General features: G+C 39.7%; 2 protein-coding genes across 3 annotated transcripts in view; one reads left to right on the plus strand and one right to left on the minus strand.

Moving 5' to 3' along the window:
• Positions 1-26486, minus strand: part of LOC136863661 (cuticle protein 38-like) — a 491074-nt gene that overhangs the window by 157972 nt on the left and 306616 nt on the right. The window lies entirely within an intron of this gene.
• Positions 1626-24607, plus strand: LOC136863042 (zinc finger protein 70). Of its 2 annotated transcripts, none has more exons than XM_067139360.2 (2): positions 1626-1708; positions 21695-24607. In XM_067139360.2, the coding sequence occupies exon 2, from the start codon at positions 21710-21712 to the stop codon at positions 22637-22639; it is 930 nt and encodes a 309-aa protein (XP_066995461.1). In that variant the 5' UTR covers positions 1626-1708; positions 21695-21709; the 3' UTR covers positions 22640-24607. The 2 variants fall into 2 exon arrangements, with proteins under 2 accessions (XP_066995461.1, XP_066995463.1); XM_067139362.2 differs by having other exon boundaries at positions 1633-1658.

Consider the following 26486-nt stretch of genomic DNA (forward strand, 5'->3'; position numbering starts at 1 on the left):
CAAAAGTTTGATGTGCGTGTTCGCATATGATGTGAGTCAAAAAGCATGTGTTGTGTGTGTGTCGCCAATAAAAATATCAGACTGTAAAAGATACTGCATGTGTGATTTGCTCTTCGAGATGTTATCAGACTGTAGTCGTAACATGACAATCGAATGTTTTGATTTAATAATAGCCTACATTTGTTTTATCACTGTTTCTTTTCAGATCAACATCCACCTTCTTTCTTCCCTATATTATGTTACAAGAACGATGCAAACGTCTTAAAATCTGAATTTCGTTGGATTTACGAAGTCGAAATGTGCAGTGCTTTGATAGCTCGTTGTGTTAAGCCGGCTTTACATTTACGAGTAACTCTCATACGAGTAGGCTACTCGGACTGACTCGGATAAGAAATCGTACATGTAAACGATGACTCGTATGTACTCGTAGCTCGTATACGAATAGCAATCAAAGTAGAGAGGCTTCCGACTTGCATTCGAGTTAGACTGTTTTAAAAATGGCGGAGAAAATCTGGAGGAGTTCATTAATTTATACTACAGAGCGGAGTGCCTGTGGAATGTTAAGTGTTCTCAATACCGGGACATCAATGCGAGAAATAAGGCCTATGAAGTTAAACATAACTACGGATCTAGTTAAAAAGAAAATCAACAACTTTTGGAATGAACAAGGGAATAGTTGAGGCTGATATACGCGTCAAGAATTCTAATGATTTGAAGCTATCTCCAGTAGCTAAAAATCTGAGTCACTGCCAGTTGCAGCTGAGAATTGATACAACTTCTCATCTGAGTGTTTTCTTTGGGGATATGAGGGGCAACCTAGAAAAAATTAATTACCGTACTAATAATATGCCAGTATTTAGCATATCGTTACCGGTATTATAAAAGTCATTTCGTCCACTTACCAAAAGGTACAACATTTCAAATGTACTAAAATCCATCTTTAAGAAGTCTCTATAACCATCTCCTCTCTCGTTTAATAAATCAACTAGTAAATATTCCTGTATTCCAAAAACGGGTCTTTTCTTCAAGGATTCTTAACCCAAAAGCTCCTGACTTTTTTCGCTTCATTCTGTTGTCTTGTTTTAAAACACAACAGCAAGATACCAGCCATAGCAAGACGTTTTCGTCTGCTTGGAGCCATATTGGAAATTGTACTCTTATACGAGTAAGCACCATAAATGTAAACGCGTTTCCTACTCGTAAATGTAAAGCCGGCTTTAGTGTTCTCCTCGAGCCGCTAAAAGGCAGCATTACGCGCTGTCGCCGCTACTGTAAGTAGTGAGGCGAGTTTCCATTATCATTATTAAGCTATTAGCTTTCATCAACCGTGTGAGAATTGTGTATGTTTGAGATGCGGACAAATGTGAGACCGATACCATGTACTTTACTGCAAGCGACGCTCAGAATCACTGACTCAATTATGCACAGTAACATGAATAGTGTATTGTTTTTCATTAAATTTTGTTACGGTATTTGTTGTATCATTACATGGCCATTGGCTAATAAATACTTCATTCAGTGTCGTGTTTGCTCTAGTAAATTAATTTTCACCGTAAGTAAATATTCCCTGATATCACGGTTGTTAAAGTATCACTCATTATGGTCTGCAAATACTCTTTGGAGGTCTGCGCGCGCGTTGTGATATTTGAGTAATTTGAGTTAGTAAGTTGGTGTTGGAGTGTATAATAGTTACGAATTTGACGGAAAGGTATTTCGCATGTTAAAATAAATGTTGCTGCAATGAGTCCTGATTATATAAGTTGTGATTTCAGATCACGTCAAGTATTATTCCTTCAAATTCCCATCTTTATGCAAGTTTGGCTGCAACCATATTCATGTATAGGTCCTATGCTACTTTGTAAAAGATGACGTTTTCCTGAAATTCGTACATTTATTTTACTTTTTTTAAATGTAACATTCAAGTTAATGGAGTTTTCTGTTTACTAACTTGCCGTAGTTCGTCGGTAATCCATGCCTCCTGCTTTGTTGTGTAACGTTTCAGATAAATATTTTCCTAATATTTTTGTCACATTCCATTTCTGTTCATTAGTACTTAGGCATTAGTTCTTTAAGTATTGTACAACTGTTTTCACAGTAGGCCTATATGTGAAACTGCATGTTAATGTAGTGGAAGATTGTTTGAGGTTGGGGACATTACAAACACCCAGTCCCTGAGCCAGGTGAATTAACCGTTTAAGGCTAAAATCTCCGACCCCACCATGAATCGGACCCGGGGCCCTCTGAACCTAGAGAGACTACATTGACCATTCAGTCAAGGAGTCTGATATTCTCTCTACCAATCACATAGAATAGTGCTTGCTTCTCATGGAAAATTTTCAGTTAATTTCTTCAGGAAGAGACTACCATATCATTAAGACCAAAGTGTGAATTACACTGTAGCCTATTGTGTTGTAGTAGGACAAAAACAATATAATTGCATCACAATTTGCCCTTTGCATGTTGAAGTATCCGATTCCATTTCGAGGCATCATCATGGTAATCGCAGGTGAACAACTTGATAAAGTGGGAAGTTATTGATACTTATTTTTGGAAGCCTTAGGGCCTATTCTTTAAACTTCCTTCTTGGGTTATTTTTACCTTCTTCAGAATACCTTCTGAAATGTATAAAGACTTTTCACCAAATACTTAGCTCTTACTTATATATTGTTTTTCATGGCAGCAAAATAGAGTAATGTGCTGTGGAAGATGAGAGGTAGTCATATTACATTTTTCATATAATCCTGGAAAAATGAGCTGGTTAGCGCAGCTTTCATTCATGAGATAGTGGATTTACATCCCACCATTGGCAGCCCTGAAGATGGTTTTTTTTGTTTCCAATTTTCTGTAGGAGGGATACTGACAGGAGGGTAATTGGGGATTTTAATGAGACTATGTAATGGGTATGTGGGAAATTGAGAGTGAGATTTATAGATCTAATGGGTGGGTAGGAGATAGGGATCTATGCTCAAATGGCCTCTTGAACCGCAGTTGTATGTATACATTAGGAAGTTTGTTTAGAAGGGTTGTAGAGAGGTACATTCAGGGAAACAGGGTGGACTAGGGAGCGGTGATAAGGGTACAGGGATCTGGGTGTCAAATAGGGATGACACGAAATTGTTAGTGTTGAACTGTGGAAGTATTATAAAGAAAAGATTAGAATTAAATAATTTAATATATATATTAATACTTACTAGATATTGTAATAGGAGTTGAATCATGGCCGAGAAATGATATACTGGATGCGGAAATTTTCTCATGGAACTGGAGTGTTTATCGTAGAGCATGAGAGAGTAGGCAATCATCAGGAAGATGAATACTGACATTCTGTGAGTCAGAGCATGGAATGTTAGAAGTTACAATTGCTGTGGCAGGTTACAGAATCTGAAAAGGGAAATGGATTACATAAGTTGGATGTGGTTGGTATAAGTGAAGTATGTTGGCATGAAGAGCAGGATTCTAGGTCAGGTGACTACAGAATTGCTGGCCCCGCGGTGCAGGGGTAGCATGCCTGCCTCTTACCCAGAGGTCCCGGGTTCGATTCCTGGCCAGGTCAGGGATTTTTACCTGGACCTGAGGAATAGTTCGAGGTCCACTCAGCCTACGTGATTACAATTGAGGAACTATCTGACTGTGATATGGCGGCTCCGGTCAAGAATAACGGCCATGAGGATTTGCCATGCTGACCACACGACACCTCGTAATCTGCAGGCCTTCGGGCTGAGCAGTGGTCGCTTGGTAGGCCCAGGCCTTTCAAGGCTGTTGCACCATGGGGTTTAGTTTGACTACAGAATTATTAACACAAAATCAAGCCGGGGAAATGCACGTGTTAGTTTAATAATGATTAAGAAAATAGTGCAGTGGGTAGGCTTCTACAACCAGCATAGTGAACGGATTATTGTTGTCAAGCTAGACACCAAGCCGATTGTCACCATAATCACCGCAATAGTGCAGGGCTATATGCCTACAAGTTCAGCTAATGATGATTGTGAAATTGAAAGAATATATGAAGAGATAGATATTTTAATATATACATGTATAATTTTGAACGTGTAACACAATACTGTGAGAAGAATACTATACCTATTTATTATACATCAAAATAAAGGTCTCCATCTCAGGACTCCTAGAAAGGTATTATTTATTTCATTAAGCCCTTTATTTGCATAAAATAGTAATTTATTTGAAGAATACAATGCTTTGGTCACCCAACTCCTTGGGTGAATGGTCAGCATTGAGGCCTTCGGTTCAGAGGGATCCGGGTTCGTTTCCCGGCCAGGTTGGGAATTTTAATCGCATTTGATTAGTCCTGACTTGGGGACTGGGTGTTCTTGTTTGTCTCAACACTCTCCTCTTCATATTCAAACAACACACCACATCACCAACCACCACAGAAACGCAATAGTGATTACATTCCTCCACACAGGGTTGTTATCAGGAAGGGTAGCCGGCTGTAAAACAGGGCCAAGTCAACATGTGACACAGTTCACACCCGCGACCCCACGGGTGTGGGAAAAGCAGCAGAAGAGAAGAATACAATGCTTTGGTCATTGCAGTTAAATGTATTCGCCTGTAGATCGCTCTGTGAAAGTTGTCTCCGCTGATCTCCCGATAGAGGGCTTTGTGAAAATTTTCTATGCAGATCTTTCTGTGTTAGTCCGATAGATGGCTATATTTCAAAAAGTTCTTTATTAAGAAACTTACATTGAATTATTCAGTGTAGGATAATGAAATGAAATCTGAATGCACTGCCAAGCATGACATTTTGCTGCAGAAATGTTAAATTGACATTTTAATTTGTTTCCACAATGGTTTGGTTCATTTTCCACAACCTCAAGTAAATGTCGTACTTACAGGTATGATTCTACATGATAATGATTTCGTGAACCATGTAAGGCAGTATAATAGTACAATGTCCTTTGCATCCTCCTCTGCTAACCGTAGCCACATTCCAGGATTGGGTCACAGGGGTCAGATTTGCAGCCTACTGAAAATTGCCATACATTATACGGCCAGCTTTATATGATAGATTCAAGTCTTGTGAACAGAATTCATTGTGAAAATTCTATAAATTGCCAAGGTTCAAAAATTCCATATGTATACAGTAGTCACAATGGAAGTGTAAGTTTAAAGGCTGATAAATGGTCTTCCGGAGTTCAGTATACTTTCCATTACTTTTCTCACACTTCTTGTATCATCAGTTTCATTTTTAGTCTTTGTTCGCAGCTATTGCTGTGACAGGCCACTAGTGCAATATATAAAAGGAGACTAGAATCTATTTGTGATGGGAGACTGGAATGCAGTGGTAGGCCAAGGAAGAGAAGGTAGTATAGGAGGAAAATTCGGACTGGGAAAAAGGAATGAAAGAGGAAGTCGGCTGCTTGAATTCGGCATGGATCATGGTTTTGTCCTTGCTGATAATTAGTTCAAACACTACAAACGATGGCTGTGCATGGTGGCAGGACCTGGAGATACTGGAAGGTATCAAATAGACTTCGTAGACACAATATGAAGGTAAAGTTGGAATTCAAGGGGACAAATTGGGGAAAATATTCATTTATAGGAAGGGGAGTTAGGGATTGGAATAACTTACCAAGGGAGATATTCAATAAATTTTCAATCTCATTGAAATCATTTAAGAAAAGGCTAGGAAAACGACAGATAGGGAATCTGCCACCTGGGCGACTGCCCTAAATGCAGATCAGTATTGATTGATTTGATTTGATTGGTTGATTGATTGATTGATTGATTGATTGATTGATTGATTGATTGATTGATTGATTGATTGATTGATTGAAAAACCAGTGTTGGATTGAAGGGCCTACCCAGGAGCAGACGTGGACTCTGACCACAACTTGGTGGTTGTGAAATGCTGTCTGAAGTTGAGAAAATTGAACAAAGGAAAGAATGAAAGGAGATAGGATATAGACAAATTGAAAGAAACGAGAGTGAAGGATTGTTTCAAGGAACATGTTGCACAAGGACTAAATGAAAAGGCTGAAGGAAACACAATACCAATATAAATGGTCCGTTATTGGACATTATAAATTTTCCAGCTAGCTCATTCTTGGTTGCCAGCGTTTCGCCCTCGTGTGCTAGGGTGGGCTCATCAGTTGGTACCTAGCACACCTACCAATACGCTGGCTAGTGCATACCGTGGAGGCCACTGCGTAGGCTAACTGGAGCCACCGGCAGTGCCAATGCACTAAGAGACTTTGTCTCATCACTAAAAATTGATGCCTGCTTGGCCATCAGATGATATAGATGTTGATTCCCATAGGGAATCTGAAATATTTGTCCTAAATGAGCAAATTTATAATACCAATATAAATGGTCCGTTATTGGACATTATAAATTTTCCAGCTAGCTCATTCTTGGTTGCCAGCGTTTCGCCCTCGTGTGCTAGGGTGGGCTCATCAGTTGGTACCTAGCACACCTACCAATACGCTGGCTAGTGCATACCGTGGAGGCCACTGCGTAGGCTAACTGGAGCCACCGGCAGTGCCAATGCACTAAGAGACTTTGTCTCATCACTAAAAATTGATGCCTGCTTGGCCATCAGATGATATAGATGTTGATTCCCATAGGGAATCTGAAATATTTGTCCTAAATGAGCAAATTTATAATACCAATATAAATGGTCCGTTATTGGACATTATAAATTTTCCAGCTAGCTCATTCTTGGTTGCCAGCGTTTCGCCCTCGTGTGCTAGGGTGGGCTCATCAGTTGGTACCTAGCACACCTACCAATACGCTGGCTAGTGCATACCGTGGAGGCCACTGCGTAGGCTAACTGGAGCCACCGGCAGTGCCAATGCACTAAGAGACTTTGTCTCATCACTAAAAATTGATGCCTGCTTGGCCATCAGATGATATAGATGTTGATTCCCATAGGGAATCTGAAATATTTGTCCTAAATGAGCAAATTTATAATACCAATATAAATGGTCCGTTATTGGACATTATAAATTTTCCAGCTAGCTCATTCTTGGTTGCCAGCGTTTCGCCCTCGTGTGCTAGGGTGGGCTCATCAGTTGGTACCTAGCACACCTACCAATACGCTGGCTAGTGCATACCGTGGAGGCCACTGCGTAGGCTAACTGGAGCCACCGGCAGTGCCAATGCACTAGCCAGCGTATTGGTAGGTGTGCTAGGTACCAACTGATGAGCCCACCCTAGCACACGAGGGCGAAACGCTGGCAACCAAGAATGAGCTAGCTGGAAAATTTATAATGTCCAATAACGGACCATTTATATTGGTATTATAAATTTGCTCATTTAGGACAAATATTTCAGATTCCCTATGGGAATCAACATCTATATCATCTGATGGCCAAGCAGGCATCAATTTTTAGTGATGAGACAAAGTCTCTTAGTGCATTGGCACTGCCGGTGGCTCCAGTTAGCCTACGCAGTGGCCTCCACGGTATGCACTAGCCAGCGTATTGGTAGGTGTGCTAGGTACCAACTGATGAGCCCACCCTAGCACACGAGGGCGAAACGCTGGCAACCAAGAATGAGCTAGCTGGAAAATTTATAATGTCCAATAACGGACCATTTATATTGGTATTATAAATTTGCTCATTTAGAACAAATATTTCAGATTCCCTATGGGAATCAACATCTATATCATCTGATGGCCAAGCAGGCATCAATTTTTAGTGATGAGACAAAGTCTCTTAGTGCATTGGCACTGCCGGTGGCTCCAGTTAGCCTACGCAGTGGCCTCCACGGTATGCACTAGCCAGCGTATTGGTAGGTGTGCTAGGTACCAACTGATGAGCCCACCCTAGCACACGAGGGCGAAACGCTGGCAACCAAGAATGAGCTAGCTGGAAAATTTATAATGTCCAATAACGGACCATTTATATTGGTATTATAAATTTGCTCATTTAGGACAAATATTTCAGATTCCCTATGGGAATCAACATCTATATCATCTGATGGCCAAGCAGGCATCAATTTTTAGTGATGAGACAAAGTCTCTTAGTGCATTGGCACTGCCGGTGGCTCCAGTTAGCCTACGCAGTGGCCTCCACGGTATGCACTAGCCAGCGTATTGGTAGGTGTGCTAGGTACCAACTGATGAGCCCACCCTAGCACACGAGGGCGAAACGCTGGCAACCAAGAATGAGCTAGCTGGAAAATTTATAATGTCCAATAACGGACCATTTATATTGGTATTATAAATTTGCTCATTTAGGACAAATATTTCAGATTCCCTATGGGAATCAACATCTATATCATCTGATGGCCAAGCAGGCATCAATTTTTAGTGATGAGACAAAGTCTCTTAGTGCATTGGCACTGCCGGTGGCTCCAGTTAGCCTACGCAGTGGCCTCCACGGTATGCACTAGCCAGCGTATTGGTAGGTGTGCTAGGTACCAACTGATGAGCCCACCCTAGCACACGAGGGCGAAACGCTGGCAACCAAGAATGAGCTAGCTGGAAAATTTATAATGTCCAATAACGGACCATTTATATTGGTATTATAAATTTGCTCATTTAGGACAAATATTTCAGATTCCCTATGGGAATCAACATCTATATCATCTGATGGCCAAGCAGGCATCAATTTTTAGTGATGAGACAAAGTCTCTTAGTGCATTGGCACTGCCGGTGGCTCCAGTTAGCCTACACAGTGGCCTCCACGGTATGCACTAGCCAGCGTATTGGTAGGTGTGCTAGGTACCAACTGATGAGCCCACCCTAGCACACGAGGGCGAAACGCTGGCAACCAAGAATGAGCTAGCTGGAAAATTTATAATGTCCAATAACGGACCATTTATATTGGTATTATAAATTTGCTCATTTAGGACAAATATTTCAGATTCCCTATGGGAATCAACATCTATATCATCTGATGGCCAAGCAGGCATCAATTTTTAGTGATGAGACAAAGTCTCTTAGTGCATTGGCACTGCCGGTGGCTCCAGTTAGCCTACGCAGTGGCCTCCACGGTATGCACTAGCCAGTGTATTGGTAGGTGTGCTAGGTACCAACTGATGAGCCAACCCTAGCACACGAGGGCGAAACGCTGGCAACCAAGAATGAGCTAGCTGGAAAATTTATAATGTCCAATAACGGACCATTTATATTGGTATTATAAATTTGCTCATTTAGGACAAATATTTCAGATTCCCTATGGGAATCAACATCTATATCATCTGAAGGAAACACAATCGATGAATTAGTTCAAACACTACAAACGATGGCTGTGCATGGTGGCAAGACCTGGAGACACTGGAAGGTATCAAATAGACTTCGTAGACACAATATGAAGGTAAAGTTGGAATTCAAGGGGACAAATTGGGGCAAATATTCATTTATAGGAAGGGGAGTTAGGGATAAAGAGGGCTGTTGAAGAAATATAAGATCAAGTAAGGAAAATTGGGTAACTCAGAAGATACTAGAGTTGATTGATGAAGACAAAAGTACAAGAATGCAAAAAATTAGGAGGTCAGAAAAGAATAAAGGAGATTAAAGAATGAAGTAGATAGGAAGTGCAGAGCAGCTAAGGAAGAATGGACCGAGCACTTTGGTTGGTATGTGGCTTACAATTGGAAGATGGTGGGTTCGAACCCCACTGTCACAGCCCTGAAGATGGTTTTCTGTGGTTTTCCATTTTTCTCCAGGCTCTTCCTTAATTAAGACCACCGTCGCTTCCTTCCCAATCCTAGCCATTTATATTTTAATTCCCATAAATGCAGTGTGTAAATATAAATATTGTTGTAATGTATGACACTTTTTTAAATAATATTATCTTTGAGCTTTCTGTCTTGTTATGTTGAAAGAAATATATCCATACAAACTGTGTGAAATTATGATGTGAATGAATTAATAATAGAATTTTAGTAAAATGATTGAAAACCTAAATTTGCTAAAGACATCAGTGTTAGGATATACCATCCTCTCCTGAGGCAAGTTGGCCCACAACTGTTGTAACTGGTCCTTGATATCCTGTATACTGGCACTAGGACAGAGTGGACGTCAGAGTTGGTCCCACACATGTTTTATTGGGAACAGATCTGGGGATCTTGCTGGCCACAGGAATATCTCAACATCACGCAGACAGTTCATAAAAACTCGTGCCGTGTATGGATGAGCATTATCCTGTTGAAAAATAGCACCACGATACTGTCACATGAGGACACAGGATGTCCGTGACGTACCATTGAGCAGTCACAGTTCGCTCAATCACGACCAGCCGTGACCTGAAGTCATACCCCTACCGGGCGAGTTGGCCCTGCGCGGCTGTGAGCTTGCATCCGGGAGATAGTAGGTTCGAATCCCACTATTGGCAGCCCTGAAGATGGTTTTCCATGGTTTCCCATTTTCACACCAGGCAAATACTGGGGCTGTACCTTAATTAAGGCCACGGTCGCTTCCTTCCAACTCCTAGGCCTTTCCTATCCCATCGTCGCCATAAGACCTATCTGTGTCGGTGCGACGTAAAGCCCCTAGCAAAAAAAAGAAGTCATACCCAATGGCTCCCCACGCCATAACGCCAGAAGTAACACCGCTGTACCTCTCCAAAACATTGGAAGGATGGGACCTCTCCCCAGGTCACCGCCATACTCGCAGATGATGGTCATTCGGGGTAGTGCATAACCGCTATTCATTGCTGAACACAATGCAATGCTATTCATCAGCAGTCTGTGCTTCCTGGTGACGGCACCACTCCAAATGGAGCCGTTAATGTTGTGCTGTTAACGGTAACCTACGCATTCCCTAGTCTGGCTGCTGCTAGTCTCTGACCAATTGTACGGGATGACGCAGAACGTTGCACGGAGTCCTCTACTTGTTCTTGGGTGGCAGGTGCAAATGTGAGGGGGTTATGATGTGCTTGGAGCACAATGCGGCGATTCTCCCTTGTGGTGGTCAGATGTGGTCGACTGGAACCTTGACGACAGTATGCCTACGTTTCCATGCATTTTAAATCTGGCCACTGTCACATCAGAATGCCCCACAACACAAATCTGGATATTGCATGATTCGACCAACTGGTCAAACGGTGACCCACAAGGAGGCCCCTTTCAAACTCTGTCAGGTACTGATAACACTGTGTCACAGGAGTACACGGGATCTCCAGGTCCTTCTCAGTGATCACTCAACATCTGACGCTGTCCAAACAACTTATACACCCTACCAGGCCTGGTAACAACACTAATGTACTCTGGTGGCCATGCTACCTGTCACAGAGAATTGCAACTTTAATCTTTTACATACCTGCTGATGATTTGTACGTGTACGAAGTTACATGGACACCTGACCATTTCTTCTGGGTGCTTCAATTTTTTGTAAGGCAGTGTAGATCTGCTGATAAGATTTGAGCTCAACAGTGTTGAACCAAAGGTAATAAGCTGACAATCTGGAAAAGAAAGGAAAATTCAAGCCCACAAATCTTTTATAGGGTTCCGAATACTAGGTTTCGGAAATACAGCTGACCTCGATATATCAAACCTCCATTACTCAAATTTTCATCATCTCGAAGTAACTTCAATTTCCCGGCCGTTTGTCCTATTCTTCACGTGCATTTATTTTCGAATTACTCAAAATTCAATTACATGAATTTCTCAAAGTAAATGTTTCCTTTCCTCCCTTGAAGCAAAAAAAACCCTGTAACTCGAATTTTGTACATCTGTCCAATACAGCGTTTGTGGTTTGTGAAGGATAGTGAAAGAGTATAGAAAGGGTTACAGTGATGCTGGGAGCTAATATGGCGGGAACCGAAAAATTAAACTTCTAGTGATCGGAAAATCAGCGAAGCCTCGTTGTTTATGGAGTGTGAATTCATTACCGGTCACGTACAAAAGCAATCCCGGAAGTTGTGGATGACAAGCTCCATTTACAAATCTTAGATGCGTGGTATTGAAAAGAAGTTTCAACTTGAAGGGAAGAAAATCATCCTTTTCTCATCCAAAAGTGCTCGTTCAGGTGTGGTCTTCTTGAAACTGAACTTCACATTTTAAAATTCTCGCTCACTGTCTATAGACGGGCGTAGCATTGGTGGACCGGCTGCGTCAGCCCATCAATAGGCGGGCGTAGCACTCATCGGGTTAAGGATGTCTTGGAAGCTGCCACTTTCGGCATAATGGACCAAGGGGTGACTAAAAACTTGAAGCATTTCCATAGGAAGAGGGCTGTGTAGAGAATTCTGAGAGGAATTGAATCCGAGGAGTCATTAACGGGCATTAATCTACTGCAATTTATAACAATGCTGAGTAAATTGTGGGCTGATGCGAAGCAGGAAACAATTAAACTGCTTCCACAAAGCAGAATTTTTGAAAGGTGGCTCAGGAGATTCAGAGCATAAAGAAGTCACTCTTATTCCTGAAGAATGGGTGAAGTATCAGCAGCTTGTTAACTGGCGAAGTTGATTTTGAGGCTTACATAAATGTGGAGTCTAACGTTATAAAGGCTGAGCTTCCTGCGGACACTGTTAACACTGCTGCCTAGCAAGAAGAAGAAGAAGAAAAGATGTTGATTCCCAACAAGATGTGCTGGAACTGCCTTCACCTGTACCGTCAGCAGGCCAGGTGTTAAATTCAGTGGCTATTCTTTGATCCTACTTATAGAGTTAGTCAAATGTAAATTACAGTGTTTTCACAGCAGTAAATGATGTTGAAAAGTATGTGAATGAAAAGAAGGTTAACAGTAAAAATACAGAAGGCACTAACGGATTTATTCCAAAGGTGTAAGTGGAGGTATGTTTCTTGTTTCATTACTGTATGTAATATATTCTGTCTTCTAAAAAGTTACTAAAACAGTGATGCCGTAAAATACAAGTTTGTTTGTATATTTTTAAATACCATTAAAAGTACTGTTATTATAGATAATTAAGTATGATTCAATTACGAGGACAGTTTGAAAAGTTCTCGGAATCACCGCTAGATGTCAGTGCTAGAGCAACGAGGTTCCCAAGCAATAATCACACATCCTTTGTGAGTGAACACGTGGCGCGTCAGTGCTCTAGCTGCAGGAGTGTGGTAGTGACGACTCTCTGTTATTGTTCCCGCGTAGTGATTTGTGACAATGGAAAAAAACTGTGATTCGAGCAGTGATTAAATACTTTGTAAAGAAAGGTATGAAAGCAAAGGAAATTCATTCCGACTTTCAGAACACACTGGGGGACTCTGCTCCTTCATTTTCAACTGTTGCCAAGTGGACCAGCGAGTTTAAATTTGGTCGGGAGAGCTTGGATGATGATCCGCGGCCAAAAAGTGTTACGACCCCAGAATTTATCGCAAAAGTGCATAAAATGGTCATGGAGGATTGTCGACTGAAAGTGCAGGAGATTGCTGAAGCTGTAGGGATGTCTTCTGAACGTCTATATTATATTTTAACCGAAGAATTGGGTATGAAAAAATTATCTGCAAGATGGGAGCCGCGGCTCTTGACATTGGACAATAAACGCACTAGATTGGAAATGTCCGAACAAAGTCTGGCCCGTTTTCAGTGCAACCAACAAGATTTTTTACGCCGGTTTGTGACTACAGATGAAACTTGGGTCCACTACTATACCCCAGAGACAAAACAGCAGTCAAAGCAGTGGAAACATGCTGATTTACCACCACCAAAGAAAGCAAAGGCAATGCTTTCGGCCGGAAAGGTCATGGCCTCTGTTTTCTGGGATGCAAAAGGCATTCTGCTGATGGATTATCTTCCTACTGGCCAAACAATTACGGGGCAATACTATGCAAACCTCCTAGACCAACTACAGGAAAAGATACGCGAAACAAGGCCTGGTTTGGCAAGGAAAAAGGTCGTCTTTCCTCAGGACAACGCTCTGCCGCACACGAGTGTTATTGCCATGGCAAAACTTCATGAACTGGGGTATGAATTGTTGCCACATCCACCTTATTCACCTGATTTGGCACCATCAAACTTTCATCTATTCCCAAAGCTGAAAATTTTCCTCGGTGGACGGAGATTTTCTACAAGGGGAGAACTGACAGCCGAATTGGAGAGATATTTTGCAGGCCTTGAGGAATCTCATTTTCGAGATGGGATCAAGACATTGGAACATCGCTGGACCAAATGCATTAGTCTACAGGGAGACTATGTTGAAAAATAAAAGCAGTTCCACCGAGGTAAGATACTTAATTCTAGTACATTCCGAGAACTTTTCAAACCACCTACGTATGTGCTATACATGCCCAAAAACAGTAGTCTATATCTTGAAGTTTTGATAACTCAAAATAAACTTTAGCTCCCGAGGTGATTCGAGATATTGAGGTTCCACTGTAGAAGCAATGCTACTAAGAATCAGAAAACATGACATATCTTGGTAGTTCACACCAATGTATAGAAAATAGTCCTTAGACTGTTCCCCATTGGTCTCTCGAGACACCATATTCATTGTCTGTAATAGCTTAGTAGCTTGTATGAGTTGAATTTATTTTCATGGATGATTATTTTCTTTATATTTTACTACATTTTTTAGTAAATTTTAAATTTGTTCATATTTTTACCTAGTATTTTATATACAATGTATTCTCAATAACAGGACAATCACATATAACCAAAAATGTTTATGAACTACAAAACAAAATAATCTACAGCTTCACAATGAGAATATTTTTCAATACTTGAAATTATGGTCTAGGCAATGAATATACAATCAGGAGATCAATTGTGAGAAGTTTTGAGTAGACTAAAGGGACTAGCCGGGCTGAGTGGCTCAGAAGGTTGAGGCGCTGGCCTTCTGACCCCAGCTTGGCAGGTTCGATCCTGGCTCAGTCGAGTGGTATTTGAAGGAGCTCAAATACATAAGCCTCGTGTAGGTAGATTTACTGGCACGTAGAAAAGCTCCTGCGGGACAAAATTCAGGCACCTCAGCGTCTCCAAATACGTACAAGCAGTTAATGGGCGTAAAGCAAATAATATTATCACCATCTCAAGGGACTATATAGACAGTAATGTAAAAATGGAAAAGTACCAATATCAGTGTTGAGCGAACCTAGAAAACCGAAAGCGTAACTAATAATTTTTTGTCAGTGTAGGAAAAAGTATGGCATGTCCTGTTCCTCTCCTAGAAAATGGAAAGTTAACAGAAATATTTAGATGGCTCCTATCCACCATAAAAATCCATAAAGAATCTTCTTCTTTTCTTCATGGGGCCTCTAAATATTAGTTCCTAATTAGCGTCGACCTCTAAGATCTTTTGCTACCATGTTTTCCCTTCATTCCCACCTAGATATACCTGTTCCTTTCACAAAGCTGCAGGTTGTTCTTATTGGGTCTTCTTGGAATTTTCCTCTCTCTCTTTACCTGGTAGTCCTAGAGTGGAGAGTCTGATTCTACCCAGCACCTCACATTCGAAAAGTATGTGTTCAGCTGATTCCTCTGCTTCATTGCATTTCCTGGATATGTTGTCTCTTATTAGTCCAATTCTACGTAGGTGTTTTTTCAGATGGCAGTGTCCTGTCAACAGTCCTACTACCCATCTTGTATTTTTTCTGCTGAGTATCAACAGTTCTTTAGAATGCTTCTTGTTTGGTCCTTTTATCAGTTCCTTTGCAAGCCTGCATCCTGGAGTATTTTTCCAGTTTAACATTCGTTTCTTTTGTACCCATTTTCCTATATAGTGTCGGATTTGTCCATAGGAAATCCCACATACAGGTTCTGGGCCTACGAAATGTGTTTCTGCCCCTTTCCTGGCCAGTTTATGTGCCTTTTCATTTCCTTCTATACCTGCATGCCCTGGTACCCATATTATTTTGACAATGTTGTACTTTGAGAGCTTCAGGAGACGTGAGTGGCAATACCAGACAATTCTGGATATTATCCGGACTGCCTCCAGTGCCTTAATGGCCGCTTGGCTGTCCGTAAAAATGAAAATGTTCTTATTCCTGTAAGTTAGTTCATTTTCAGAATTTCTTCAAGACATGTTGTGATAGCTATCATTTCAGCTTCACCGGGCGAGTTGGCCGTGCGTGTAGAGGCGCGCGGCTGTGAGCTTGCATCCGGGAGATAGTAGGTTCGAATCCCACTATCGGCAGCCCTGAAAATGGTTTTCCGTGGTTTCCCATTTTCACACCAGGCGAATGCTGGGGCTGTACCTTAATTAAGGCCACGGCCGCTTCCTTCCAACTCCTAGGCCTTTCCTATCCCATCGTCGCCATAAGACCTATCTGTGTCGGTGCGACGTAAAGCCCCTAGCAAAAAAAAAATTTCAGCTTCAAGAACTGTAGTGTGTCTGCCCATGTTCATCTGGATTGATCTCTCAGGTCTTCCCTCATTGATCCCTCCTCCTGTGCCAGCCACAGTCTTTGAGCTCCACCACACTATATCTTCTTTTTCAGTACCGGTATTCCATTTGTTCCTATCCCAGTCTACTTTTTTTATTATCTGGCTCTCTAACGGTTTTTCAAAGTTGTACTTTGGTATCATGTGATCAGAAGGCATGTGTAGAACTTCCTCTGTTATTAATCTGTTCATTTTACAGTGTTCTAGATTGGGTCTTTGTGCATTCCAGCACTCTGATTGTGCCAATCTATATGAACTTGTTTTAGCCTGTCCTTTTATGAAATTGCATAGTGACGGGAGGTCTAGCAAAGTATTCAAGGCTTCTGTTGGTGTAGTTCTCATAGCCCCAGTTATGGCTATGCATGCCATTCTCTGTAGGCTATCCAATCTACTGCCGACTTTTCCTTGACATACTTTCTGCCACCAGATGATTGCAGCATAGGCCATCAACGAACAGTCTAATGATCATTGTGTATATCCACATTACCATTGATGGTCATAGGCCCCATGTCTTCCCAACGGCTCTTTTACATGCATACAGCAAGTTCTTGGCCTGGGTTATGTTCCTTTCTATATGTGGATTCCAGGTTCGTTTTTTATTTAACACTACACCAAGGTGCAGTGTCTGTTCTTTCATATATATATCTTGCCCAAAGAACTTCAATGATCTCTTTCCCTCTAATTTTCTCCTTCTTGTAAAAGGGACCAGGGTTATCTTGTTCGGGTTGACTGATAGTTCTTCCCGACACCAGTTCTCCACAAGGTTAAGTGATCTTTGCATGAGGTCCTGGGTAACACTCATCACCTTACCTCGTACCACATTCACTAGATCATCTGCGTATCCTTGTGTATAGAAGCCTGTTCGTTGAACATAGCTATGATTTTGTTCACCATGAGGTTCCACAGCACAGGCAAAAGAACTCCTCCCTGAGCACAGCCTCAGGTGGCCCTAACCGTCCGTGTTTCTTCAAACAGGGTTTCTTTCATCTTCCTTCCGTCTAACATGAATTTAATCCTTTTGACGATGGTTTTACTACTCACCTTGCTCTTTTCCAATGCTTTGATCATAGAGTCATAGGATGTATAGCTGAAGGCTCCTTCTATATCTAGAAATGCTGCCAGTGCAATTGTTTTATATTCTAGGCTTTCCTCTAGTTTACATACCAACTGGTGAAGTGCTACTTCATTGGATCTGCTGGCTCAAACTTTTTTGCAAACTGATTTTCATGTAACATTGAGTTCATTTGCTCCATTCTTCTGATATATTTATCCAGAATTTTCTCCATTGCTTTCAGCATGAAGGAGGTTAAACATAATGGTCTGTATGCTTTGGCTTGGGCATAGTTTGCCCTTCCAGGCTTAGGTATGAATACTGCTTTAGCTTCAGACCATGATTTCGGCACGTACCCTAAAGCTAGACTAGCTCTGAAGAGGTCCGTCAGGGCATTGACAAGTATCTCCCGTCCTTCCTGTAGGAGTATCGGAAGATAAAGAATCTTAATCGTGGGCAATTTTAATATCCCTTGTAAATGGTATGGTAGGAATGATAAATGTGTAAAAATTACATTTCTCTGAATATTATGTTTTGCTTTTGAAGAGTATGGATCATCTTAATCATTACTTCATTAATTGCATACCTTTAAGTAACCTGCTGATGTTGCCGAAACTACAAAACAGTGACATGATAACAATCCAACTTACAGGGAGAAAAGTGGGGTAAGTATCTCCTGAGACAGTGCAGAGATCACTATGATTAGAAAACAAAAATATTATAACATCCTTCTACTTATGAGCTATGTACACTTTGTCACCATTATTTGCCCCCTCCTATGCATTGTTATTATTATTATTATTATTATTATTATTGTTGTTGTTGTTGTTGTTATTATTATTATTATTATTATTATTATTATTATTATTATTATTATTATTAGAGCTGTTGATCGATTAAATATTTTGATCGTAAACCAAATTCCTTTAATTGACTAATCTGTCGATTATTCAAATTTTAATAGGGTTCACACAGTGTAAGTTCGAGAAAAACACCTGGCATAATATATTTTATAATTCAGTATGCTATAAAGAAGATAACTTTGTAATATTTCACATATTAATTGTATTGGTGGCATGCAAGTAATAAAAAATTAAAAGACAGTTAATTTAATATTTACCGAGCGAGTTGGCTGTGCGGTTAGGACGCGCAGATGTGAACTTGCATTCAGGAGATAGTGGGTTCGAATCCTACTGTTGGTAGCCTTGAAGGTTTTCCGTGGTATCCCATTTTCTCACTAGGTACCTTAAGGCCACAGTTGCTTCCTTTCCTCTCCTAGCCTTTTCCATCCCATCGTTGTCATAAGACCTATCTGTGTTGGTGCTACATCAAGCAATTTTTTTTTTAAATTGAATATTTAAAGGGTGCCTCACAAGACCAGCACGTAACATGTTTTCACAATGAGCTCTTAGCACAACGAGCAAGCTCTCCGATTCACAATTTCTTGGTCCAAGGATAAAATCTCGCCTCCATAGTGTTTTCGTTGATTTGTTTAAACATTCAGTTTGTACATAATTTGTGGAACAACCACATTAAAGGTATATGCAGTATTATGTATTTAACAATGTTGATTGTTGATGAATGTGCATATTTTCATCTGCATCTCTGTGAGAAGTCTGACATTTTATATTGACAGTATCAGTACCTTACTGTTAAATGTTGATTATTTCAAGAAGTACACATCATACAGTTATGACTACGATTATGAGTTCAGGTAAATGATTGTGACCAAAGCATTCACAAAACCTTTCTCACACATCTTCATCAATATATTTGTTGACTGTCATTTATAGTATGATACACATCGTTGTATGATTTCTGTTTGCAACTGCAGATTGAAAACATGAAGAACCAGCATGGTATGGATCGTAAACCAAGAAAAACAGTAATTTACGGTTTATCCAAAACACAATGGAGGCGAGATTCAATCCTTGGATCACGAGCTTGTATAGCGGAGAGCTTGCTCGTTGTGCTAAATGTTCATTGTAGGAATGTGTCACGGTCTTGTGAAGCACACTCAGAATTGGGTGGCAGTTGTGTCTTGCAATTGAAAACGGTTAAAGGTCTCATCATGGTTTGCATGTATTTGTGTGTGTGGGGAGGGGGGGTTAGCAAGATCTCCTTGTAACCCATCATACTTCAATATAAAATTGTAATTATTCTGCTCCCTCTAAATACTCTAGAAGTTTCTGAATTTTGCAAAGTTTCAGATCTGGCTGTATGGACTACCACATTTATTACAAATTCCACATTTGAAGCTTCACTCCATGTTATGTGCTGGTGCATAACGCAGTGAAAATATTTTACATCTTCACATAGTTTCTTCTTTTTTTTCCCCTAATAATTTTTTGAGACTACTAAATCTTTCCTTTCTCCAATCATTGCAGATGCTCCATTTGTTACTATTGACACTACTTTTTTAAGGTACAAACTCTTTCTTTTCTATTACCGTTTGCAGTGTCTGAAACAGGATGTCTCCAGTTATAATTTCCCTCAGTGTAGTTAAATCTAGATGTTCATGTGCAGGTAAGTCCTAATTTAGGCCTATTCCTTAAAATAGCTAACTGGGTCGTGTCGCTTACCATTCGACACACTCATCCATTGCCAGAAAATTTGCTGTGAATTAAAAACCTTTTACTTCTATTTCAGTTTCACTTAATTTAGAAATCTTATCTATCCATCTCTTCACAGTTTCTAGAGTTAAATCTATCTTACTGAAATGGTCAGTTTGCTCCGGACTTATGATTTCAGCCAGACCACTCAAATAAGACTTACTGAACTTTTCATATGTATTAGCTTTCGTAGATAGTTAGCCAGAAGTTGGCTTTGCTTCATAGTTAGGGATGTGGTAAGTCATTATTATTTGTGTATGAAGTTGCTTTTTAGAAATCTTGTACCATTTTTTGTTCACTTTATTCATACAGGAAGGAAAAGAAATCTGAAATATGCATAATATTGTTCCAGTATTATACTTAACATTAGCACTTCCGTCTTTTTATGCAGCAATATTAGGGTTATAATTATGTGTGAATATATGACTTAAGGTTGCCTGTATTTTTATGTCATAGGACACAATAATTTTAATTGCTTATTAATGAAAATACCAGTAATCCACTTTCCTGTTTCCTTTGTGAAACTAACAGTAATTACACATTGTTTGTATATACTCCATTTAATATTTTAGAACACATTGAGCACCTCACATATTTCCCAAGAGCATGAAAGGAAAATTTTTCCTCCCATAATTTTTGAAACTTGCATTTTTGCTATTTTATTCTTCTATATTGAGAAATACATCCCATAGCATGGTATCCTACACACAGCATTACAGATGAATGTCAGCAGTTATGTGCCCCCTTACTTCTAACAAAGTGAAAGGATGGAAAGAGGGTGGATGTATGTCACTCTTGTCCTCAAGGAGTGATATAGGTTTTGGCGATGTCTAATGTGGGGAGCATAATAGCTTCCCTCCTGATATGGTTGGATTTGATTCATGGCTCTACTGCGAGTTTAAGACAGTTGCGGAAATGGAATAGGGTTCACTCAGCCTTGGGGATATTGCACAGATCATGTTCTTCTGTCATTGAGAAGAGAAAAGTTTAAAATCCCACAGCTGTCCATCCTTGAAGTGATTTTCCTTGCCCCTACTTCAGCTCTAGGTATATGATTAAATGGTATCAGATATACAGGATACATTCACTTCCTCCCCAATCCTAGCCACAGTGCTTAATTTCGGCCCAAATGCACTGGAACGATGTTCCGGCACCTCTCAGGGAACTTTTTTTTTTTTTTTTTTTTTTTTGGCAGTGTTTTTAAGGGGATTGCTCAGTAAAAAGTTACTGGAACATAGTTTACACTGGAGATTTAAAATAGTACCCTACACATGTATTAAATCGTAACATAACTATAATTTGCCACTGCGCTGGCACCGGTGAATGTGACAACGGGCGGGGGGGGGGGGGGGGGGGCGAATTCATCTCCATTTAAGGAATTAAGTTTTAAAAACCTGAATTCAGAAAAGTAATTTTAAAAAAATGATTTGTCATTGTAAGTTTTATCTCAAGTTTTCAAATATCAAAAGTTGTGAATTTTATGGGGGGTTCAAAAGTGGGCAAAAATACCCACACACACACACACACACACACACTCTCTCTCTCTCTTTCTCTCTCTCTCGCTAATGTACATGGGACCATGATACCACACGCCTCTTTACATGAAGCAGCAGGGCTACATAGTAATAAAAAGAAATATCCCACTGTACCTAGCTTGATAAATGTCCACAGTATGGTTAAATGACTTCAGGAAGGGTTTATATTTAGTTATTAAATTGCATACTTTCATACAGGAAATATTAGAAACATTGTTGACTTACGAACATTTCTTTTAAATTTCAGATGTTGTAATCCAACATGGAAACCCAGGCAAAAGATGAGGCTCCATCAAATGATGTCCCTGTTACTGTTTATCGGATAATTGATGTATCCCTCTTAACTGGAACATCCTCAGATAAGTGTGTTATATTGAAGAAAGGGGCATCCAAGGATGTGGCAGAACATGGAATAGTGGAGAAAATTACTAATAGACTAGAGAATGATGCTAATTCAGATTTCACTTTAAATAGCAGTTCAGATGATTTATCTCCTAGTGAAACTGGCACTACAGAAATTCCAATTTTGAAAGACTTGTTGTATGTGAAAGAAACAAAATTGTATTCCTGTCCAATTTGTGAGAAAGTTTTCAGGAACAGTAGTCATCTACAGAGACATGTTAATACACATACTGCTGAAAGAAGTTACCACTGTGATACTTGTCCTAAATCATTTTTAGATGCTTCGTCTCTTTCCCGTCATAAGAAAATTCATTCTGGAGATAAGCCCTGGGCATGTAGAATATGTAAAAAGAATTTTGGGACTCTAGGTTCTCTTAGGCGACACGTAACTATGCATAATCCACAGGCCCGCCCTTTTGTGTGTTCTGTGTGTAATAAAAGATTCCCAGATAAGAGCAGTTACCAAAAGCATATACTCATTCATACGGGTGAGAAACCACATGTCTGTTGTGTTTGTAAGAAGGCCTTTGTACATATTGGGGACTTGAACAGTCACAAAAAAACTCACATAGGTAGCAAACCATTCAAATGTCAGCTTTGTGGTTGGAAATTCTCGAAACAGAGTAATTACGCCAGACATTTGATAATTCATAAAGGCAATAAAGAATATATCTGTACATGGTGTGGTGTTGGCTATAACTTTCAAAGCAGTCTAACGCGACATATGCTTACACATTCTGATAAATTCAAATTGAGTCGTCATAGTTCTAACAAAGGAAATGAGAAATGATAGACTGATAGTTATTATTATTGTTATTAGTATTATAAGATTCCATGATTTGATATATCATTTATAGTTATAGCATTTTGTTTTATCCATATGGCCTAGCTGATGGTCAACTGATGTAAAACAAAGCCCATTAGCAGCAGCACAAAAACAAGGAAAAAACAGAGCTCGGAAAATATCTGATCGGCTTCAGTCTTAAGCATTTTATATTCTACACAGACACTTATGGATCTGGACATTACCTGCAGTTGTTCTGCGATGTTGATTCTTCAGCACTGTAATGGACCATTGGATAATATATCTGTCCAAACAACTCAGTTGAGAGCTGACTTTCTAAGCATATATTTGGATTTTAGTTCCTGACTCACATCAGCTGTATTTAAGGTTACTGAATTTAATGGTGTAATGTTTTACCATATTGACACAAGTATAAGACTACAGAGTCTTTTGTATAAACTAAGACCAAATGCACAGTGTTTGTACTCTGTGCTACGGCAGCTGCCTCAGCTGAACTTATGTCGTGCACGGCTGCCCTGCTTTAAGCATGTATACAATCTTATTTGAAATCTTACCTTATAAAGTGTGCTGGAAGTGTCACCCATCATGGGTTATACAGGCATTGGTTTCTGATTTCATTCATAATGTTTTCTTTCAGTTCCCTCATTGTGTGAGGATTTGTTCGATACACTTTTTCTTTCACTTTACCCCACAAGTAAAAATCACACAATGTTAGATGTGGAGAACGAGGGGGGAAATAGACCAGCACTGATCACTCTGTCTGCAAACACTTCCGAGATTGTAAGAAGGGAATCTTCTGCTGTATAAGCAGGGACTGAATCTTGTTGAAACCACCCATGCGATTCTTCTTCTGTTAACTGACGGAAGAACTGCATCAAAATGTCATGTTGGTACCTCTCTGCATTTACTGTTGTCTTGAAAATAATAGGCGCAATTATTCGTCTTGCACTAAGAACATATCAAACACCAATCTTCCTATCATAATGACGGACTTCATAAGCACCATTAGGATTTTCTGCACACCAATAGCAAGAGTTGTGACTGTTCACATGACCATTAAGATGAAACCAGAACTTTTACATACGAAAATACAGTGTTGCAATAATAACTGTTTCACCATGTTAACAGCTGAGATTCAGACTGGCGACTGATGTTTGCCATGTCAAAGACGTTCAGGCTGCTTGCAAGATCAAGAACTATGCGCGTGCCTCCCTTTCTGCAACTTATCGGAGAGTAAAAATGCCACTTCAGCAGTCTTAGTTTATGTGAGAGACTCTGTATGTTAATCTATGTAATACATACCGATACTAATAAAATCCATTGCCATCTTATCTGCACAACCTACCATTGAAGACTCATTTTTATGAAAGTCTATTTGTATAATTCCTCAGCTGTACAGGCTTGTGGGGCAGGTCACCACATGCATCACAGCTGATATCAAGGTCATGAAATAATCCAAAATGTTTTGAGCTTTGATTACCTTCCTTTTTTCCAATTTGTAGCTTGTGATCTATTGTCGCTCGGGTTGGCATCATTGTGTTAATGCATTCAGTTTTGGTCATTATTCCAGTCATGGCAGATTAAGTCACTTCATTTAAATAAAAAAAAGAGAAGTTATGATATAAACTTCGGATTGAAGGTTTTTTGCAAGGAAAAACTTTCTAATAACGTACTAAGGGTGTTTCCAGGTGTAAAGTATGACGTTGGAAAGAAAAAGATAAGTTTAAGAATGCTGGCATATCACAGGATTTGTGTAGGAGAAACGAAACCGCAGTTATCCAGTTACAGCAAACTCTCGCTTATCTGGGCGAATCAGCGGAAAATACGGATAACTGAAAACATGGATAATATGTTTTGTGCATTTTAATGCACAACAAAACTTTTTATAACACAGAACATACAATACTGTTTGAAAATACAATATTGTCAAACAGTGAACATATTCAGTAATCACTTGTATGAATAAAGTAGGCTAATTTAAAAATTTCTTCCGTCTATTGTTGGTAAAATACTTGAGGTACTGGTATAAAAGTATACAAAATTCCAATCCCGTAATTATTCACTAATTTCTTTACTGATTCTCTTTTCTCAAACTTTTCAATTAATTCAAGCTTTTGTTTTAAACTTAAAACCACTTCTTTCACTTTGTAGCCATGACTCCTCTCACAGAAATCCAACAAAGAACTGCTATACAGTACATTGTTTAATGTTCAGTTCTCAAAGAGAACATGCTCTTAGCACACTTTCAATTGAGAGCGAACTTGAATTTCAAGTGCGCAGTTCACATATATTCAAAATGCTGTGACAAAAATAATAATACAATAAACCTTGGTGGTGCACGGATAACCTACACACTGGATAATCCACACCCAGATAATCAGGAGTTTGCTGTAGTAGCAAAATTATTAGAATGAAAGCATTTGGAGGTGACACACAATTTAGAAGTTCCACTAAGGCTATGGCTAGATGGACATTTTTTTAAACGTAACATTTGTCTGTTGAATAACATAAGGAATATGCAGAAATATTCACAATGGTGTGAAATATGGGACAGCTTGATGCTATATAAGTTATCACGTAATATCGAAGCACAAAGCCATCGTCAAGGTCACACACAACACAGACAAATGAATCAGCCCATAGTCTTCCAGTCAAGGATATATTAATTTAACGATGTACATGATCTTTAGTTAGCATTTCTTTGTATCAATGTGTTGGTTTTGGTTTCTCCTTTTATTTTAACGTCACCCTAATTCAGATGGGCTTTTGGTGATTATAGGAAGCGACTGTGGCCTTAATTAAGGTATGGCCTGTGGGCTGAAGACTTAATAGACAGACAAAGTTTTTTATCGACTTTTAATGTCTGACAAGACTTCTATTTAATTTCTACAAATTGCATTTACTAAAATATTAGTCAAGTTTGTGAATTTTGATCCAGCCTTTTTTACATTGATGATCTTTTAAACCTACATACTGTAGTTTGAGCTATGAATTTTGTGTAAGGCATCTGTAATGCTTGACACAAAAGTATCTGTTTATGATCTACATATAAGAAGCGTGGAACATTAAAAAAGACTATGGAAGATACTGAACATCTTGGCTACAAGGTTTGGGTCACGTAGCTATGAGCTTGCATTGTTATCAACCAATCAGTCACCACTGATCTGCACTCAGGGCATCCGCCCAAGTGGCAGATTCCTTGTCTATTGTTTACCTAGGCTTTTCTTAAATTATTGCAAAGAAGTTGGAAATTTATCGAACATCTCCCTTGGTAAATTGTTCCAGTCCTTAACTCCTCTTCCTATAAACTAATATTTGCCCTGGTTTCACCTCTTGAATTGCAAATTTACCTTCATATTGTGATCTTTCCTACTTTTAAAACCACACAAACATATTAGTATAGGCCTACTAATGTCATTCCATGCCATCCCTCCAGTGACAGCTCCGAATATACTGCTTAGTCGAGCAGCTTGTCTCCTTCCTCCCAAGTCTTTCCAACCCAAAGTTTGCAACATTTTCATAACACTACTCCTTTGTTGGAAAACACCCAGAACAAATCAACTGGCTTTTCTTTGGATTTTTTCCAGTTCTCTAATCAAGTAATCCTGGTGAGGGTCCCATACACTGGAACCATACTCTAATTGGGGTCTTACCAGAGACTCATATGCCCTCTCCATTACATCCTTACCTTTCTAACCATGTAAAGAGATCTGAAACCTTAATTTACAATCCTGCCGGGCTGAGTGGCTCAGATGATTGAGGCAGGTTTGATCCTGGCTCAGTCCGATGATATTTGAAGGTGCTTAAATACGTCAGCCTTGTGTCAGATTTA

The sequence above is a fragment of the Anabrus simplex genome, chromosome 2 (assembly GCF_040414725.1).
Source record: "Anabrus simplex isolate iqAnaSimp1 chromosome 2, ASM4041472v1, whole genome shotgun sequence".
Classification (NCBI taxonomy): Eukaryota; Metazoa; Arthropoda; class Insecta; order Orthoptera; family Tettigoniidae; genus Anabrus; species Anabrus simplex.

Bases quoted from the DNA above. Each gene is read 5' to 3' on its own strand.
- LOC136863042 (XM_067139360.2), top strand. From the start codon at position 21,710: ATGGAAACCCAGGCAAAAGATGAGGCTCCATCAAATGATGTCCCTGTT.